The sequence below is a fragment of the Amphibalanus amphitrite genome, unplaced genomic scaffold, assembly GCF_019059575.1.
Source record: "Amphibalanus amphitrite isolate SeventyFive unplaced genomic scaffold, NRLGWU_Aamphi_draft 000004F_arrow, whole genome shotgun sequence".
Lineage (NCBI taxonomy): Eukaryota > Metazoa > Arthropoda > Thecostraca > Balanomorpha > Balanidae > Amphibalanus > Amphibalanus amphitrite.
The window spans coordinates 666720-687892 of NW_024881501.1; the positions used below are offsets into that span (position 1 = coordinate 666720).

The window sequence follows — 21173 nt, forward strand, 5'->3', positions numbered from 1 at the left end:
CATCGTCAGCCTGACGCGCTGAGCGGCGTGGCCGCTGAGCGGCATGGCCGGCGCGGCAGAGACCGGGAGCTGACCGTGGCGACTCTCAGCCCGGGCGCCGAGCGGGGTGAGATGTGATACAGACTCGGTGAATGGAGGACTCGAGCGGCGAATGTGGCCGTGCGATGACGGTCCAGGGTGGTGTCTCCATCTGCGGGTGGCCGTCGCTATCCGACATCTGACTGATCGGAGCCACTGTGTGTACCTATTCACCGGCAGGGAGTTGTGTCAGCCGAGACACGCACTCTGACGATCGGACTGTGGTGTTATGAGGAGCCACGCGCTGTGAGAACGCATTCCTAAGTGTTACGAGGAGCCACTCGTGTTGTGAAAGGTGCATTTTGAGTGTCATGGGGAGTCACACGTGCCGTGAGAAGTGCTCACTTAAGCGTTATGAGAAGTCATGAGTCATGCGCAGTCATATGCGTGGCGATAAGTGTGTGGGAGATGCTAGAGAAGTAAATTTTGTTTACCAAATTTAGAGGAGCCATGTAACCGCGAGTGTCGCGGGCCGTATATTTTGGGTGCCTCGTCCTCCGTCGGCGAAAGGCATTAGCGGCGCGGTGGAGGCAAAGAGTTCGGCCGCGTGGCGGCGTCACGAACGTTCCGCATTGTTTGGATGAATTGAAAGGCAGAAAGGCGCAAACGATGTAAGTTGGTTGAAATGATTAATTTTTTGCTATGTACTGTGCAATGAGTTAATGGCTGACTTCATTCTAAACGATTTAACGACTGTTTCATACGATTTTCTGTTCGTTTCAGAATTTACGGCATAATACAGCTATGTCACTGAATCGCATTATTAGATGGCTGTAACATTTGTTGTCCATGACAAGCAACCACACGTTTGACAACTGGTGCATGGCCCTTTTTGGCCGAGCCCAAGCTTCTCTTGCTCTCTCTGGCTTCGTTAGCTGATATAATTGCGCTTTCCTCAATCCTAACTGCTTGCAGATGAGCTGCTGAAGCTGTCCAGCAAAAACCATGCCGAAAGTCGGTTTACAAAGTTGAGAACGGGAGTTGATTCACCATGGTTGCCTATTAGTAGCTTAACCCTCGCCCTGTTGGGGGGGGGGGCATTTTGCCCCCCCCTGTGGCCGCCAAATTTTCAGTACCTTCCCGGGCATCAATTTGACACCTTCAAACCAAATTGCAAGTCTTAGGTCACCTTAGGTCAGGAGTTATTGAGGTCAAACTGAGGTCATGTTCGAGCAAAAATGAGCAAAAAACATGCAATCTTGAAACGCTCACCAAATCTACAGTTATCAAGCAATTTCAAAGTTCTTTATATGGTCTAGTAGACAAAAAGCGGCGCTACAAAACTGCTATCTCGGATTTTCAAAATTTTTGGTTTTTGACCAAAAAAAATCAAAAAATTGATTTTTTTAGAAAAACTTTGAAAAAATCCAATTTTTTCCGAATTTCGAAAAACCGGAATATATGTGATAGTCCCAGCGCTCTTCTATATACATACCAAATTTCAGATCGATATCTCGTTTTTTGGCCAAGTTATAGCGAAAAAACTGTTCAAAAATGATGACGTCAAATTTTTGAACTCAATTTTTAGCGATTCTAGACCACGTACGGCAAAACAAAGACCACCATTGAACTCCCCGTGACGAGCTGCATCGATTCGATACCCTTTTTATGCAAAAATATTAACTTTGAAATTTGACCTAATTTGACCTGACCTTGACCTGACCTTGACCAAAACGTGATCTAAGCTGGCCCCAAAGGCTGCCTGACTCATATAATCGCATTTGTCATGTAAAATGGACCATAAAACATGTATCACACGACACTTTCATATTGTGACCCCTGTAAGGATTTTTGGATGAATGGAAATTATTATGCCACAGTGATAGCCAATTTGATTAGTCTCGCTTACCTTGGTATGCGCTTCTTGAATGTTTGTACAGAACTCAGTAATTCTTGCCCTCGTGTCCAAATCCTTGTAAAACTCAGTGGCTTTACGCTCAAAGTAAACCTTTAGTATGGCTTCTTGATCGGGTTGATATCTGTATCGTCACTATTCTTGAGTTTGCTGGTTCTCGTGGTTTCACACAGCGTTTAAACAACCACGAGGCTTCCAGACTGTATCCCTGCCCGTGATTCCAGTATGTATCTGCCACTTTTTCCAGTGCCGCACCCTGCCGCGCAGCTCATTTGAACAGCTGAACAGCTGATTTTGGCATCGTGCCAGTCACGTGACAACGGTGTTCATGGTCAAGTCGGCACGCACTTCTACGACCGATGCGGTTAGAGCCACACTTCCTGCCATCTAGCGGCTACCAAGCGAGACTAAATGGGCAAATTTGGCATAGGTGGCGCTGGTGAGGAATCAAGGCTAGGAAATATGCATGGAAAGGATGTGAGGAGTGGAAGACGGTGAATAATTCTCACACTCCCCAGGCGAGATGCTTGACAGAGGAGTCAAGCATGTCATGTGTTTTGTTCTGTCAAGAGTTGGTTGTTGTTAAGCGGTGTGATTGAAGTATGATGTGAACAATGATGATGATGATGTGGTACACTTGTTCGTGCGCTTGATTGCAGGTTCTACAAAGAACCTGACTGGATCAGATCCTGAACCAGTTGCCTCTGTCCACTTGCCGCTCGTCTTGCAGGGCGAACGTTCGGGCGCGAGATGTCAGCTGGTGGTTCTGTCCTGAGACTGTTTCCGCCCACTCGACTGTTACACCCATCCGCGGATGTCCCAGCGTGAACAGCCCGCACTTCGAGCGGGTACAACAACCGCGTGGCATACCGACTTTGTCCTTTTGCAGTCTTCAGGATGACCTGTCGGACGCGACCATCGTTGCTGTGAATGAGTTGTAGAACACGTCCCATCTGCCAGTAGACTCTGGGCCGGTCCCTCGTGTCGATCAGAACAATGTCTCCCACCGATATCTTGTCAATCCACTCGGACTGGAACACGTCACGTGAAGTTTCTCTCAGACTCAGTAGATAATCACTGTACCACATTTTCGTGTATTTATCTTGCAGCCGTTGCTGCTCTTGTAGTGTGTTGTTCATTTGTTGATGCACATCATCTGGAGTTGAAGTCCAGAGTGGGTCGTCGCGGTCGTCTTCGCAGATCAGCCGCAGACGTGGGTTGGAGTGCACCTTCAGGATTTTGTTGGGAGTCAGAGGCTCGATCTCTTCCAGTTGACTGTTGACGTATGTGATTGGTCTCCCGTTCACGATATCTTGAATCGCGGCAAGGTGAGTGATGAGCTCGTAGTATGTCAGTTTTGCACGACCTACTGTTTTGTGCAGACACTGTTTGATTGTTTTGACTTGGCGCTCGTAAACGCCACCCACCCAGCTTGCGTAGGCTGGAATGGTCTTGTGGATGATGTTGAGTCTTGCCAGATGTTCTCTGAAGTCGTCTGATAGGAAGAAGTTTTCCATCAGCCTCTGAGCTGCAATGAAGTAACTAGCGTTGTCTGTGTAGAGTGTGTGGGGAACACGATATATGCTGCAGAAGCGAGAAAATGACTGGATGAATGACTTCACCGTCAGGTCCGGTACTACATCCAGGTGCACTGACCTGATGGCCAGGTCGGTGTAGAGAACGATGTACACTTTTTTCATCTCTCCATTGTCATCTTTGACATAAATATGTCCAGTGTAATCAATCGCTGTATCGTGAAAAGGCTTGAGGAAACGCACTCTCTCCTTTGGAAGGTCTGTCAGCTTGGGGTAGGAAAATGCGAGACTGTTGTGCTTCTTGCAGGTGATGCAGTCTTTCAGTATGCGCTTCACCACCTGTCGTCCAGCTGGTATCCAGAACCCACGTTCTCGTAGAGCTGTGAGAGTAGTGCCGATGCCAAGATGCTTGCACTTGAGGTGTTGATCGTTGATCAGAAGTGAAGTGAGCTGATGTTCCTTCGCTAACAGCACAGGATTGAGCGTTGAGTATGAGTAGTAGTTGAGTCGTGACAGCCTCCCTTTACATCTCAGGATGTCAACCTCATCTAAGAAGAGATTGAGGTCGTTCACGAGCTTGGGCGGCGGTTTCGACGCCTGATTTTCTTTTTCTCGCAGGAACCGCAGTTCTGCTGGGAACGACTTCTGCTGCATGCGGCGAATCCAGTAGTCCTCAGCTTGCTTGTAGCAGTCTACCTGTCTGCCTTTGAGCTTGTTGATGAAGTGGTAGACCCGAGCAGTGACACCGTAGAGCCTCTTGAGACTGGAATATTTACCAGGGTCCAGCAGCTGCTGACTGGTATCTGGATCGTGCTGTTCTGTGAGGTTTGTGTTGACCTGCATCGCGCGTTTGGTGGCTTCGGACAGACAGTTGAGCGTGGTCTGAGGCCAGGCGTCTGTGTCGGCCAGCCAACTCGGGCCTGACAACCAGGTGAGCATGCTTCTTTCGAACTCTCTGTACGAAATACCTCTGGTGACCATGTCGGCGACGTTGTCCAGCGTGTTGACGTATCTGAACGTCACTTCACAGTTCAACAGCGTTTCCAGGTCCTTTTTCTTCTGTTGGGCCGTCTTCAGCCTGTTGATGGTGAATCTGCTCTTGGTCTTGGTGCCACTGTGAAGCCATTCCAAGACCACCTGAGCATCACACCATACGAATACATCATCTGGCTTGATGTTCAGTGAAGTTGCGATTGTTGACACACAATCGAGTGCCATCAGTACAGCAAGAAGTTCAGTTTGTGGGATGCTCTTCTTGTCAGGGGCTAACTTGCTGTGACTGTAGACAAGAGATGTCTTCTCTCCTTGTTTGATGTAGCAGGCGACGCCGTAGCATGATCTGCTGCCATCACAGAACACGTGGAGTGTGATCGGATCGTCTGATTCCAAATCAGCAGTCTGTCTCGGGAATGTCAGTGATTGGAGAGCCTCAAGGTCCACTCGAAGCTTGGCCCACACGGCCTTCACTTCAGAGGAAACCTCTTCATCCCAGTCGGTTCCTTCATCCCAGACCTGCTTCATCAGGATGCGACCCCTGATCGTGACTGGAAGAGTGAGTGCAAGCGGGTCAAACACCCGGCTGACGTTGCTCAGCAGTCGTCGCTTGGTCAGCCTCCTGCTGTCATCAAAGTGAATGTCAGCGAGTGACATTGTGTCAGTTTTGGTGTCATATAGATAACCGAGTGTCTTCTCACTTGATGATGAGTGTGAATGAAGAGTGCCTTCACTATCCATTGTGTTCAGCAGGGTTGGATGGTTCGACTTCCAACTTCTGAGGTTGAATCCTCCTTCCTTGAGTATCTTAATGCTCTCATGGTAGATGTCGGTGAGTTTGTCCAGGTCGGAGGAAGTGTAAAGGAAGTTATCCACATACAGGGATTGCTTCAGGGCAGAGATCGCCTCGGTCTCGCGGAATCGCTGCAGGTGCAGTTGAAGGATGTGGTTGAGGATGAACGGACTTGCGTTCAGTCCAAAGAGAATGGTCTTGAACCTGTACGCTTTCACGCCCTCTTCAGTCTTCCACAGGAAGCAGAAGTGATCCTGGTCGCTCTCATACTTCAGGTGGACTTGTAAGAAGGCTTTCTCGATGTCAGCCATCATCATGAACTTGTTGGTGCGGAACCTTTGTAGAAGACTGGTCATGTTCGTGAGCAGGTTGACACCTGGGAAACAGGCATCATTGAGTGACGGCGAGCCTGTTGTCTTGAAGCTGCAATTGAAGACAGGCCGTATCTTGGTTGTAGTCTGCTCGTCGGTTTTGATAACCGGGTGGTGTGGTATGAAGACTCGTCTTTTTGAAACAGACAAGTCGATTTCTTCGATGATTCCATCGTTGACTTGCTGTTCAAACACGGCTGAGTACTTTTCTACAAGATTTTTCCGCTGCAGGGACTGGTGTACCCTATCTGTAAGGGCCATGGCGTTGTCAAAGTTTTCGGGCACCTCTTCCACGTTGGAGTAGAAGGGTATTTTCACGAAGTACAGGGTGTTCGCAAAAATATGTCATGATTTCGTTACGCCATTATCGCCAGCTCAAATAAGCAAGGATCAAATGTCTTGCTGAAATGTGTTGCCCGGATCTTCAAGTTTTGTTATACACATGTATCAGTGCCTCATGTCAAACCGGGCGCACCCCACACGCTGTTTTCAATATGAACCCCTTTTCGGCGGATGCACGTGTCACCTAGAGATTACACATAAGGGTTCATTCGCACGCACGTGTTAGAAGTGATAACACGGACGGCCTTTGCAATCACTATCATCAGCCGAGACAGATTCTTGGCTGTCTTCCTGTAGTCCGTGGACTTCAGATATCCCACAGGTAACGGCCGATGGGGTTGACACCAAGTGAGCGGGTCGACCAGGGGGTAAGGGTCCTCCTGCTCAAGAAACGGGCCCTAGCATTTCGTTTAGGCACCGGAGTGCAATTTTCGAAGTGTGGACTTGAACCCATCCTACCTGTGCGCATGTCTGCAGCGTTTTGACCATTGTCTTGCCCCGAGTTGCCCCACATTTCTCGCTTGAACTTCTAGAGCACTCCCACGCAGCAGTTTTCAGCGGCAATGTTGGTGTTTCAATTTGAAGTCCTAAGAAGAAGGCCTCGCGGCACCATGAGCGTCTATCGCAAATCAAGCAATGACCTTCGGACTGTGGAGCTGGTGTGCTTACCTAGCCTTTGGGGGTGGCATATCTACCCAAACCGTTTGTTCTGGCCGTCGGCGCCTCCATGAAGGTGGATGTGTGCTTCACTGGTTGACCGGGCGTGGCCGGTGAGCGGTGCTCAGAATTGATTTGGGTTTTTTATCCTCGAAGCAAAGTAAATTCTTAGCCCTTTTCTACCCTAAATAGCACCTATTGATTCCTGACCTTGTAGGGTATAATCCCCATGTCATTATCAATAATATAATGAGACATGTTGGATCGCACCCCGCATCTTGCGCGAGCTCGCAGATTGTCAGGGAAGGCATCTCGTTGCCCAAATGGGTGATCTCTTTGTAGTTTAAATAACTATAAATAATTCTTTTTCTCGGACTTTCAAGGATTCATTCGATTTTTAACGATCACTTTGGTAGTAAGTTGCATGTGCAGTAAAAAAAATCGCCTTGCAAGGGGTGCAGCGGAGGCATCAAAGCATGCACCGAACTGTTGTAGCACGGAAACTACGGGCATCGAATCCAAGTGCTTTTTGGCGATATTTGTTTTTTGCTCTGTGCAAGGCAAGATTTTTAATATTATAAATTAAAATGCATATGAAAGAAAACTTGAAAATGTCCTCCGTCAAATGGGCATAAATACGTGCACGTGCGTTCAAGCAATTTTTCCTACAAAGCGATTAGAATCATGACATATTTTCGCGAACACCCTGTACTTTCCGTCGCGAAACTCCACTTCGCTCTTGAAGTCCTCGAGGACGTGTTCATCTGCTGCTGTCAGTTCAACATCGTCTTCGTCTTCGTCACGAAGAGTCTGCGTAGTTTGGCTTTTGACGTTCGTTTTCTCTTGAACTGTTGGTGGTTGCCCATCTTGTTCCCACTGGACAGTTAGTCTTGGGGTTGAGTTTGAGCTTGAGCTTGAGCTTGAGTTTGTGTTTGTGCTTGGGTTTGAGCCTGAGTTTGAACTTGAGCTCGAGTTCAGACCCGAGCTTGAGTTTGAGTTTGAGTTTGGGTTTGCAGTTTGAGTTTGAGCATTTGAGTCAGCTACGAGGCCTGCATCTTGAGTAAGCTGACTCCCTTCTTGATCTTGAAGTTTGGTAGCCTCTTTGGTAGCATCACATAGGACTTGCGGCTGCGCTTGCTGTCCTACCGTGCTGGCTTCAGTTTGTTCTTCAGGTGTTGTTCGATGCTGATCTTGTTGCTTGATGTTGATGTTGGTCTCGTTGATCGTTTGTAGCAGTTCTTCCTCATCCTCGGGCGTCGGTTCACTTGTCGGACCAGACAGGTGAGACAGGTGGTCTGGAACCAGACCAGCCAGATCTCCGAAGATGATGTGCCCTTTGTCGACCTCGTAGGCGACACTCTGTCCCAGGCTGACTGTCCGGAGAGGGGTGAGGTCAGACAACACGTTGACGCCCAGCAGACAGTGGATGTTGTCGATGTCGTCAGTCTCTTGATCTCTGTAGAAGCAGTCAGCCAGTATGACGCCTTCATCTTGCAGTTGCTTCACCGCACGTGATACGCCTGGGAGATTGTAACTGAGGTCCATGTTTGGATCGATGAGGAACTCTGCCTTGATCATGCGTTTCGGTGTGATTGCGATCTCGCAGGTGACGACTCGGTGTCTTTTCTCTTCTGTCCCGATGCATGTCTTCACTGTGAACGTCTCCTCGTGTCCCTTCTTCTCCAGCTTCAGCTTCTCTGCCAGTGCCTGACTGATGTAGCTCGCCTGACTCCCGTGATCAATCAGCGCTCTGGCCACTTCTGCTTCTCCACAGGCACAGATGACCACTGACGTCGTCGGCAGCAGTGAACGGCGGCCGTGCTGCTCGCTCATCAAGCAGAGTCGACTCTGGGTGGAGTTTCCTGGAACACAAAGTGCAGTAATGTGCGACTTGTCTCCACAGATGGTGCATGGGTAGTTCAATCCCTTGTCCTTGCCGGGGCAGCTGGACAAACTGTGTTGACCACTGCAGGCTGTGCACAGTTTCAGTTCGGACAACCGTGCACGACGTTTTGTTGCGTCCTGAAACGAGTTACACTTCAGCATCGAGTGTGTGCCCTGACACAGTTTGCATGGTTTGTATTTCAGAGCCTGCTTCTGTGTATCAGTCTGAAATGTGCTGATGTTCTTCATGGGTGCATGTTGAGTTGTGTGAGCAGGTGTCTTCGACTTTCCGGTCGGAGCAGTTTGCTTTGACGCCTGAGAGGCTGAGTGTGGTTTCTTTTCTGATAGTCTCTCAAGTGTTCGGAGAATGTCACCATAGCATTCCAGCAACTGTGCTGTTGTGGGTGTCATTGTGTCCATCCGTTTTTTGAAGTTTGCTGGCAGCTTCTCCCATAGAAGAAAACTTATGATCCGGCTGCCTAGTGAGTCGCCGTCTAGAGCATCATACCCAAAGGTTTTCAACTCATAGATGGATGTGCGAGCTGTGTTCATGAACTTGCGTACAGCCTCTAGGTCACGTGCCGGAGGGGCTTGTAGTTCGTAGATCTTTCTGATGTGATTTTCAACAACCTTGTCTTTGTTCAAAAACTCCTTCTTCAAGAACTGCACCGCCAACTCGTAGTTGTTGCTGTCATTGGAGAGGTGCTTGATCTGGTCCAACGCACTGCCTCGTAGGTAGGTCTTCAAGTACAGCAGCTTGCTTCCTCCACCGATTTTGCTGTTTTTCCCAATCAGCTCCTCGAAGAGTGTGAAGAAGTCATTGAATTCCATGACATCTGCTTGTGTGCCACTGAACGTGGGCAGTTTTATTTCCTTCAGTCTGGCTGTTGTTTCTGTAGCGCTGGCACCCTGCTCAGCAACATCAGTCTTCTTCTTGATTTTCTCCATAGCTGTTTTCATCTCCAGTTGGTACTTTACCTGTTCGGCCAACTCTTCCTCATATCCTTCACCTTCTCCATCTTCATCAGCCAGCTCCGTAGCAATTGACATGTCATATTCCTCTACTTCCTTCAGCTTTTGTTGTATGCTCGACACACAATCACTTGCAACGTTTGGATGTACTTCCTCTTGCTGCAGGCTCTTGAGCGTTAGAGTGATAACACGTTTGACATGACCTCGTTTGACCTTCAAACTTCTCAGGTCTGGCTTTGAGTCTGTCATTGTGCCTTAACGTTGAGATAACAAGAAAAATACAATTATGGCGCAGGATGAGCAATGTTACCACAATCTTGTGAATAACAACCTTATAACTATATGATCTGGTGAAGGAACTATCAATCACTTGCGACAGTCCAGAGATCTTCAACCAGTGAAGCGACACAATCAGCAGCTCGGAAAGTGTCAGTTTGTGAGTGTGAATGAGACGACACAATCAGCAGCTTGGATAGTGTCAGTTTGAGGCTTGAGTTTGCGAGTGTGAATGTGACACGAGCAGTCAGTAACAGAGTATGTTTGAACTGAACCACTTCAGGTTCTGCGTGTTTGATAATGACGAACAATATCACCCAAGGAAATAGTTGACACAGAGGGAAGTTTGGACGATGAACAGTGAGTTACCATGAGTTTTACAATTTTCTTCTATGTAAGGATTTTTGGATGAATGGAAATTATTATGCCACAGTGATAGCCAATTTGATTAGTCTCGCTTACCTTGGTATGCGCTTCTTGAATGTTTGTACAGAACTCAGTAATTCTTGCCCTCGTGTCCAAATCCTTGTAAAACTCAGTGGCTTTACGCTCAAAGTAAACCTTTAGTATGGCTTCTTGATCGGGTTGATATCTGTATCGTCACTATTCTTGAGTTTGCTGGTTCTCGTGGTTTCACACAGCGTTTAAACAACCACGAGGCTTCCAGACTGTATCCCTGCCCGTGATTCCAGTATGTATCTGCCACTTTTTCCAGTGCCGCACCCTGCCGCGCAGCTCATTTGAACAGCTGAACAGCTGATTTTGGCATCGTGCCAGTCACGTGACAACGGTGTTCATGGTCAAGTCGGCACGCACTTCTACGACCGATGCGGTTAGAGCCACACTTCCTGCCATCTAGCGGCTACCAAGCGAGACTAAATGGGCAAATTTGGCATAGGTGGCGCTGGTGAGGAATCAAGGCTAGGAAATATGCATGGAAAGGATGTGAGGAGTGGAAGACGGTGAATAATTCTCACACCCCCCCCCCCGTGACCTGACCTCTGTGACCTGACCTGGTATCAGTGACCTCAAATAGCAAAATATGTGTTTGAAGAACATTTCCCCATCGATGATTTTCAATGAAATGCATTTTACTCGATTTTACAACGCATTTCTTGAAGTGCCTGTAAACGGTGAAAATTGGACCTTTGACCTGACCTGTGACGTCATCGGTTTGACCTAGGTCAATAAAATTGGGTCACAAGGTAGTTCCCCGTTGGGGCTATCCAACGCAGTTTACCGCTTGTCGCTATGTTGCGTGGTTCTCGAGATCCCAACCGGGCGCGTTGCTCGGCAGAGCCCAACGGGGCGCGGGTTAAGCTGAAAACGGAAAAGGACTACACTTACTTGACTCTGGATAATAATTGACTCGATTCGTTACCGGTCACCAAAAGCACACAGTCCCCAAGCTCGATAGCTAAGGGATATCTTATAAAAGTATAATGCTTGTATGTCATTAGAATGTACTTTAAGCCAGAAAATAAATGTTCGGGTAATTCTGGGACACCCTGTATGTGTATAATATTTTTGGAGGACATAACCATCCGAGAATAACAGCCTTTTGAACGACTAGCTGGTGCGACAGCCGACATGTGTGCCGGAAAGCAGCTGAAAACGCGCTCAAAGCTATTTATATTGGCAAGTAGCTCCCAAACAAGAAATACCCAGTTTCAAAAATAGCTGATCATCGCGAAATAGGGCAAAACATCAGTTAACATTTTTTTATAGTATCTATAATGCAATTTTAAGGAAAATAGCACAAAATATTTCATTTTTAGGACCATTGACCCCCAAAAATCGTCAATAAATGTACAGTTTGATCTTTGAACTTTTCAAGAGGCAAACTGAAGCGAATAGGTTTCTTTCAGACAAAAAAAGAAGCTTATACACAGGTCTGAGCTGCCTACAAAGCAAAAGCTCTCCTGTTGGGGAAAGACTCAACAAGATAGTGCATATTAATGCATGGGCAATGACGAGCGTTTGGAATCTACATAGTTTGCACAATGTGTCTCAGAAACAGATGGGAGATATAATCTGCTAAACAATACGCTGCGGAAAAAAATTATCCTTGAGACTTCCGATCTTTTCAGGAATGGGGTCGTTTTGAAGAGAAAAATAGTGATTGGGGTGTCGGTGCCAGTCCTTGTGATTGAAATGGCGCCAGAGAATAGGCCTACAAAATACTCATGGAAAGTGTCGATGCAAGCTGTTTGCTGTCTCAAGAGACAGCTGTCTCAGTGAGAAACAGTTGCTGCCTGGAAGCTCGTTAAGTCTAACTCGGACGCAGAGACTGCAGGAGATTCCCCTGTGAGAGCTCAAAAGCAGGAAACCTTTAATCAGCCTCCGGTAGCTGTTGGAGCGACGCAAATCGTTATTGGCACATATTTTTGGAGCTACAGCGCAGGATTTGGTATCAAGCATTCCTAATTAGTTGTCAAAGCATGCATCTTTGTCAAGCTTACACATAGACATCAAAGCCTTATATTTTCGGCTGGTTCTTATATGTTTAATTGGCGTTGGAAATGTGTCAACGAACTTTTGAGACACCCTGTAGAAGATAACACTGAACCTGCTATCATGTTTGATAAAAACGCAAAGTTGTAGGTATTATTTGTGCGTCTTTCAAACTTTTTTGTAGCATCCGTCTTCGCGAATCTGACTCTAAAATGCGGTTCAGCTTTCCAAAATTCACGGCGAAGAAGCTCACTCTATTCACGGATCTGTCGCAAGCTTGTTTGTTTTAAAAAAAATGTCATTTTTCAACGATAAATTTTGAAATATATTACAAAAACGTTGTGAGGCAGGTTCGTGTACGGACCGCCTAGGGGCATACGCGTGCAAATTTTCTTTCGTTTTTGCGATTTATGAATTTATCTGTATATAGTAGGTTTCACTTATGACGCTCGCCTGACTCAGTCTCGGCTGCTTGCGACGTCGTGACAAGTAATTCACGGGACCTTGGCGAGGTCACGAAGGCCTGCAGTTGGCACATTCTTGTTGGCCTGCCCATTCTTTCTACATTTGTTGTGCAATGCATTCTTGTCGAAAGGAATCGAGTGCAATGCTCCACTGCCAATTTCTTTTGGTAAATTTTTGGTAATGCCTGGTAATTCATCAAACTTTGCGGAGTGCACGGAAGTGCCCCACCCCTTGCACGAAAGTGCCCCCATACCTGGGGCAGTTTCGTGCAAACGTAGAGAGTAACTAGAAGTCATTTTTTTCTAATAGAAGCTTAGCAGGCTTCTAACTGCCATATTTTTCGTTGGATAAACTAGAAATTCACCATACATACCTACTCACAAATGTATGTTCTTTCGCATAGTGAAAGAAAAAAGGAAATCGGCCGGTAACTTTTTGAGTTATCGGCGTGTAAACGCAAAAAAGTCGCTCATATGGCAAATTTGACCACATTTGACCTCATTTGACCTTGAAGATATTGACCTAGGCTCGTGAAATTTACACACAACAGAGTTCCCCAGGGTCCCCACTCCCCACCTACCCTCCGAATTTCGTTTTTCTAGCTTTCTAGCTGGGAGCTGAGATCTTAGGGGGGGGGGCGACATCCGCCCCCCTTCCACTGGGCGTAAACTCGCAACCCTTCCATTGCGCGTGTTAAGAATCGCTAGACTTGCGCTGACGTCACAAATTCCAAGGGGGCATTCAAATGCATTAGCTCCTTAGAATTCGAAAACTGCAACTTTGTAATTAAATGTCTCTGATTAAAGCATTGCTCGTTGCTGTGAGTGCCCAAACCGGTAATTATAAACCAGGGACCCGAATTTGACTAACTATCTCTACTCAAAACTAATGTTAAAGTGCGATGGTCACTTAAAGAACGTCAGTGGTGGGTACGCGCGCACAGATCTTGCAGCGTTGGAAAAAAGTGCGAAACCATGTCTGAAGTGAGGCCGATTTGCCAAATAATGACAGGGCGCCATGAGGCCGTGCATCTGGCCATGCTGAGATGTGACGCAGGGACTGGCACCTTTAACACCTACTCTGAGCACAGTCGGAGCTGTAGATGTGACTCAGTTTGGCGCCATGGTGCCATTGGTTTGGCCGTGTCACGAGGGGTCGGCTTGTGTGTTATTCGAGTCTACCAGATGACCAGTACAGAAGTTATTGACATTTTTCTCAGAACTCCTTTTATTGGGACGCATGATATAATGTGACCTCTTGTGACCTGTCCTAGGAAGGCGATCTGATGTAACTTGCCACGTGTGACCTCATGTGACCTGCTCCAATTGACCTGATGTGACCTATCCCAAGTGACCCGGTGTGACGTCTGTGCCAGGTGACCCGGTGTGACGTCTGTGCCAGGTGACCCGGTGTGACGTCTGTGCCAGGTGACCTGGTGTGACCTGATGTGACCTGTCCCAAGTGATCCGGTGTGACGTGTGCCAGGTGACCTGGTGTGACCTGATGTGACGTGTGCCAGGTGACCTGGTGTGACCTGATGTGACGTGTCCCAGGTGACCTGGTGTGACCTGTGCCAGGTGACCTGGTGTGACCTGATGTGACGTGTCCCAGGTGACCTGGTGTGACCTGATGTGACGTGTCCCAGGTGACCTGGTGTGACCTGATGTGACGTGTCTCAGGTGACCTGGTGCGACCTGATGTGACGTGTGCCAGGTGACCTGATGTGACCTGATGTGACGTGTACCAGGTGACCTGGTGTGACCTGATGTGACGTGTGCCAGGTGACCTGGTGTGACCTGATGTGACGTGTCCCAGGTGACCTGGTGTGACCTGATGTGACGTGTCCCAGGTGACCTGGTGTGACCTGATGTGACGTGTCCCAGGTGACCTGGTGTGACCTGATGTGACGTGTCCCAGGTGACCTGGTGTGACCTGATGTGACGTGTCCCAGGTGACCTGGTGTGACCTGATGTGACGTGTCCCAGGTGACCTGGTGGCGATGGACGCCGAGTTCGTGACGCTGAACCAGGAGGAGGCGGAGATCCGCAGTGACGGCACCAAGGCCACGCTGAAGCCCTCCCATATGTCGGTCGCCCGGATCTCCGTCGTGCGTGGGTGAGTGGACTCGGCGGCGGCACGGAGAGGGTCAGCGGCGGCACGGGGAGGGACAGCGGCGGCACGGAGAGGGACAGCGGCGGCACGGAGAGGGACAGCGGCGGCACGGAGAGGGACGGCGGCGGGCGCAGGGAGGGACAGTGGCGGGCGCAGGGAGGGACAGCGGCGGGCTCGCCTACGACCCAAATCATTGCCGACCACCGCCGACCATCACCGAATGCTGCAGGGTTGTAAGTGTTACAGGAGCGCCATAATCATAGACTAGAGCGTCCAGTCAAATGTGGACCTCGCAAATGACTAAGTTGCAAGTCTGTGGTCGCGGTGCACTGACTCTGTCCGGCGGTACCTACTGTGACTCTGACCCTGTACCCGCTCTCGGTCTGTGGTGGCGGTACTCTAATGTACGCCACTGACTCTGTCCGGCGGTACCTACGGTGACTCTGACTCTGTCCCCGCTCTCGGTCTGTCGGTCTGTCCGGCGATACTGTGACTCTGACTCTGTCCGGCGGTACCTACTGTGGCTCTGACCCTGTCCGGCGGTACCTACTGTGGCTCTGACCCTGTCCTCGCTCTCGGTCTGTGGTGGCGGTACTCTGACTGTACGCCACTGACTCTGTCCGGCGGTACTGTGACTCTGACTCTGTCCCCGCTCTCGGTCTGTCGGCAGACACGGCCCCCGCGAGGGTCTGGTGGTACTGTGACTCTGACTCTGTCCCCGCTCTCGGTCTGTGGTGGCGGTACTCTGACTGTACGCCACTGACTCTGTCCGGCGGTACTGTGACTGACCCTGTCCCCGCTCTCGGTCTGTCGGCAGACACGGCCCCCTCTGACCCTGTCCCCGCTCTCGGTCTGTCGGCAGACACGGCCCCCTCTGACTCTGTCCCCGCTCTCGGTCTGTCGGCAGACACGGCCCCCTCTGACTCTGTACCCGCTCTCGGTCTGTCGGCAGACACGGCCCCCGCGAGGGTCTGGTGGTACTGTGACTCTGACTCTGTCCCCGCTCTCGGTCTGTCGGCAGACACGGCCCCCTCTGACTCTGTACCCGCTCTCGGTCTGTCGGCAGACACGGCCCCCGCGAGGGTCTGGTGGTACTGTGACTCTGACTCTGTCCCCGCTCTCGGTCTGTCGGCAGACACGGCCCCCTCTGACTCTGTTCCCTCTCGGTCTGTCGGCAGACACGGCCCCCGCGAGGGTCTGGTGGTACTGTGGCTCTGACTCTGTCCGGCGGTACTGTGACTCTGACTCTGTCCGGCGGTACCTACTGTGACTCTGACTCTGTCCCTGCTCTCGGTCTGTCGGCAGACACGGCCCCCGCGAGGGTCTGGTGGTACTGTGACTCTGACTGTCCCCGCTCTCGGTCTGTCGGCAGACACGGCCCCCGCGAGGGTCTGGTGGTACTGTGACTCTGACTCTGTCCCCGCTCTCGGTCTGTCGGCAGACACGGCCCCCGCGAGGGTCTGGTGGTACTGTGACTCTGACCCTGTCCCCGCTCTCGGTCTGTCGGCAGACACGGCCCCCTCTGACTGTCCCCGCTCTCGGTCTGTCGGCAGACACGGCCCCCTCTGACTCTGTCCCCGCTCTCGGTCTGTCGGCAGACACGGCCCCCTCTGACCCTGTCCCCGCTCTCGGTCTGTCGGCAGACACGGCCCCCTCTGACCCTGTCCCCGCTCTCGGTCTGTCGGCAGACACGGCCCCCGCGAGGGTCTGGTGGTACTGTGGCTCTGACCCTGTCCCCGCTCTCGGTCTGTCGGCAGACACGGCCCCCTCTGACTCTGTCCCCGCTCTCGGTCTGTCGGCAGACACGGCCCCCGCGAGGGTCTGGTGGTACTGTGGCTCTGACCCTGTCCCCGCTCTCGGTCTGTCGGCAGACACGGCCCCCTCTGACTCTGTTCCCGCTCTCGGTCTGTCGGCAGACACGGCCCCCGCGAGGGTCTGGTGGTACTGTGACTCTGACTCTGTCCCCGCTCTCGGTCTGTCGGCAGACACGGCCCCCTCTGACCCTGTCCCCGCTCTCGGTCTGTCGGCAGACACGGCCCCCTCTGACTCTGTCCCCGCTCTCGGTCTGTCGGCAGACACGGCCCCCTCTGACCCTGTCCCCGCTCTCGGTCTGTCGGCAGACACGGCCCCCGCGAGGGTCTGGTGGTACTGTGGCTCTGACTCTGTCCCCGCTCTCGGTCTGTCGGCAGACACGGCCCCCTCTGACCCTGTCCCCGCTCTCGGTCTGTCGGCAGACACGGCCCCCGCGAGGGTCTGGCGGTACTGTGACTCTGACCCTGTCCCCGCTCTCGGTCTGTCGGCAGACACGGACCCCTCTGACTCTGTCCCCGCTCTCGGTCTGTCGGCAGACACGGCCCCCTCTGACCCTGTCCCCGCTCTCGGTCTGTCGGCAGACACGGCCCCCTCTGACCCTGTCCCCGCTCTCGGTCTGTCGGCAGACACGGCCCCCTCTGACCCTGTCCCCGCTCTCGGTCTGTCGGCAGACACGGCCCCCTCTGACCCTGTCCCCGCTCTCGGTCTGTCGGCAGACACGGCCCCCTCTGACTCTGTCCCCGCTCTCGGTCTGTCGGCAGACACGGCCCCCTCTGACTCTGTCCCCGCTCTCGGTCTGTCGGCAGACACGGCCCCCTCTGACCCTGTCCCCGCTCTCGGTCTGTCGGCAGACACGGCCCCCGCGAGGGTCTGGTGGTACTGTGGCTCTGACCCTGTCCCCGCTCTCGGTCTGTCGGCAGACACGGCCCCCTCTGACTCTGTCCCCGCTCTCGGTCTGTCGGCAGACACGGCCCCCGCGAGGGTCTGGTGGTACTGTGACTCTGACTCTGTCCCCGCTCTCGGTCTGTCGGCAGACACGGCCCCCTCTGACCCTGTCCCCGCTCTCGGTCTGTCGGCAGACACGGCCCCCTCTGACTCTGTCCCCGCTCTCGGTCTATCGGCAGACACGGCCCCCGCGAGGGTCTGGCGGTACTGTGACTCTGACTCTGTCCCCGCTCTCGGTCTGTCGGCAGACACGCCCCCCTCTGACTCTGTCCCCGCTCTCGGTCTGTCGGCAGACACGGCCCCCGCGAGGGTCTGGTGGTACTGTGGCTCTGACCCTGTCCCCGCTCTCGGTCTGTCGGCAGACACGGCCCCCTCTGACTCTGTCCCCGCTCTCGGTCTATCGGCAGACACGGCCCCCTCTGACCCTGTCCCCGCTCTCGGTCTGTCGGCAGACACGGCCCCCTCTGACCCTGTCCCCGCTCTCGGTCTGTCGGCAGACACGGCCCCCTCTGACTCTGTTCCCGCTCTCGGTCTGTCGGCAGACACGGCCCCCGCGAGGGTCTGGTGGTACTGTGGCTCTGACTCTGTCCCCGCTCTCGGTCTGTCGGCAGACACGGCCCCCGCGAGGGTCTGGTGGTACTGTGGCTCTGACTCTGTCCCCGCTCTCGGTCTGTCGGCAGACACGGCCCCCGCGAGGGTCTGGTGGTACTGTGGCTCTGACTCTGTCCCCGCTCTCGGTCTGTCGGCAGACACGGCCTCCGCGAGGGTCTGGTGGTACTGTGGCTCTGACTCTGTCCCCGCTCTCGGTCTGTCGGCAGACACGGCCCCCTCTGACTCTGTCCCCGCTCTCGGTCTGTCGGCAGACACGGCCCCCTCTGACCCTGTCCCCGCTCTCGGTCTGTCGGCAGACACGGCCCCCTCTGACTCTGTCCCCGCTCTCGGTCTGTCGGCAGACACGGCCCCCTCTGACTCTGTCCCCGCTCTCGGTCTGTCGGCAGACACGGCCCCCTCTGACTCTGTCCCCGCTCTCGGTCTGTCGGCAGACACGGCCCCCTCTGACTCTGTCCCCGCTCTCGGTCTGTCGGCAGACACGGCCCCCTCTGACTCTGTCCCCGCTCTCGGTCTGTCGGCAGACACGGCCCCCTCTGACCCTGTCCCCGCTCTCGGTCTGTCGGCAGACACGGCCCCCTCTGACTCTGTCCCCGCTCTCGGTCTGTCGGCAGACACGGCCCCCTCTGACCCTGTCCCCGCTCTCGGTCTGTCGGCAGACACGGCCCCCTCTGACTCTGTCCCCGCTCTCGGTCTGTCGGCAGACACGGCCCCCTCTGACTCTGTCCCCGCTCTCGGTCTGTCGGCAGACACGGCCCCCGCGAGGGTCTGGTGGTACTGTGACTCTGACTCTGTCCCCGCTCTCGGTCTGTCGGCAGACACGGCCCCCTCTGACCCTGTCCCCGCTCTCGGTCTGTCGGCAGACACGGCCCCCTCTGACCCTGTCCCCGCTCTCGGTCTGTCGGCAGACACGGCCCCCGCGAGGGTCTGGCGTTTATCGACGACTACATTTCCACCCAGGAGCAGGTGTTTGACTACCTTACCAAGTTTTCGGGCATCAAGCCGGGCGACCTGGACGCCAACTTCACCTCCAAGCACCTGACCACGCTGAAGTCGACCTATCTGAAGCTGCGCTTCCTGGTCGACAGCGGCGTGAAGTTTGTCGGACACGGCCTGAAAAACGACTTCAGGTGCGCCGGTTAAGCAGTCAGTCCGAGCCGCAGCGCCGGGGCGTTCCACGACAGATCGACCCAAAAATCGCAAAATAACACCCTTCCTCTCACATTTTGATAGCGTTTCGTCTATTGGGTTATCTTACCCGGCGATTTGTGTTGACATTTTCAACCGCATCCCGACATACTTTGGGAGATATTGTCCCAGGCAACTTCATGACGACCTTAAAAACTATAAATTTCATCGGCAGATATTTATAGTTTTTTTTTTTTCAAAAGGAATTTGGTTCCAAGTAGCTTTTTGGACTTTGCAAGTGCTTTAGCCAGTAAAGTGGCAACAACTGAACCTGAGAAAATCGAACGTTGCCAAAATTATGCATGTGAATTATTCCCGATAAATTCTATGCGTGCGTTTTGGGCTATAGGTCGTTTTCTTTTTCTTCTAAGTTCGACCCTCGACGTAAAGGTTTCTCGAACACAGCACGAGAATTGCTAGCTGATTACTGAGAAAACTGGTTGGCGTACACGGCTCACATTGATTTCGCAGACGATCAACTTTTGTCAAAATTATTTTTACCTGGCTTGTATTTCCCAGGCTCTCAGCTCGTAGTTGCCTTTGTTTACAACTTCACAGGTAACCGCAGGTTGTTTGAAATAGGCAACACTATTCGTTAGAATTGTGTTTTCTATTGATACGGTATGTCTAAAAAGTATGTCCCCTGGCTCTCCCACGGTAGGCGAATCGGGAACTTGGCTGAATCCGCCACCGAGGTAGGGAGGGTCGGAAAGGGGAAGCCGGGCTCCCTCGCTGACCTCCGTCCTGCCCTCAGGCGAGGACCGATTTCCTCGGCCCGTAGCGGCCGAGCGGTGAAGCCGAGCTCGCGGGGCGCGACTCCATTGGTCCAGTGTTATAAATGGTGTGCTATTCTTTTCACGGCATTAGGTAATATTGATAGTGATACCAACAGTCGATGTGGTGAAATATGTACAGTCCAAAACAAACGAAAACACAACTGTTTCAAAATACGCCCTCCCATTTCAATAAAGCCGCCCATTTCTATACAGTGTGTAGTTTCTTAGGACTTAAAATGCCAAAACGAAGATATTATATACCCAACTTTGTTAAATCGGCCGCTAGGATCCCGTCAATATACGAAGGACTTAACCCTCTCGTGTATTAATGTTTTGCCAGTCGCGAACATATAGGGGGATCCCCCTTGCCGTTTACCCCTCATCGAGCCAGAGCTTCGTGGAAAAAAGGAGAGTGTTGCCCGTGACGAGAGGAAGCCGATGCTGCCCAATTTTTAGGTCTAGATCATTGTTTGACCTTCCAGCCCCCCCCCCCCCCCCCAGTGAGGCGTGGCTTAATAAGAGTGACTAACGAATAACGACTATTGGAAGGTTATCGGAGGGTTTTAACACAAATTTGACTTTGAACCCCCCCCCCCATATCCCAAATATCTGGCGATGCCTACACTAACGCTCAGCTGGCCGTGTTTCAGGGTGATCAATCTGACGGTGCCACCGGACCAGGTCATCGACACGGTCCACCTGTTCCACCGCTCCCACCAGAGGATGGTCTCGCTGCGCTTTCTGGCCTGGCACTTCCTAAGTGAGTGGCGCCGACAGCCAGCCGATGCCTCGCCTCGGCCCACTCACCAACGGGCCATGAGGCACAACCCACGGAACGGAAACATAACGGCACATGTCCGTGTCCGTGTGCCGCCTGTGACCGGTGTCCGTGTCCGTGTGCCGCCTGTGACCGTTGTCCGTGTGCCGCCTGTGACCGGTGTCTGTGTCCGTGTGCCGCCTGTGACCGGTGTCCGTGTCCGTGTGCCGCCTGTGACCGTTGTCCGTGTGCCGCCTGTGACCGGTGTCTGTGTCCGTGTGCCGCCTGTGACCGGTGTC

The 21173-nt window shown here is 52.3% G+C and overlaps 1 protein-coding gene across 2 annotated transcripts in view; it reads left to right on the forward strand.

Annotated features, from left to right (window-relative positions):
• Positions 1-21173, forward strand: part of LOC122374542 (PAN2-PAN3 deadenylation complex catalytic subunit PAN2-like) — a 169186-nt gene that overhangs the window by 140057 nt on the left and 7956 nt on the right. For both annotated transcript variants that reach the window (XM_043353457.1, XM_043353380.1), the window contains exons 8-10: positions 14661-14790; positions 19062-19283; positions 20768-20877. In XM_043353457.1, coding sequence (XP_043209392.1) covers positions 14661-14790; positions 19062-19283; positions 20768-20877 — 462 coding nt within the window. The remainder of the gene's footprint in view (positions 1-14660; positions 14791-19061; positions 19284-20767; positions 20878-21173) is intronic.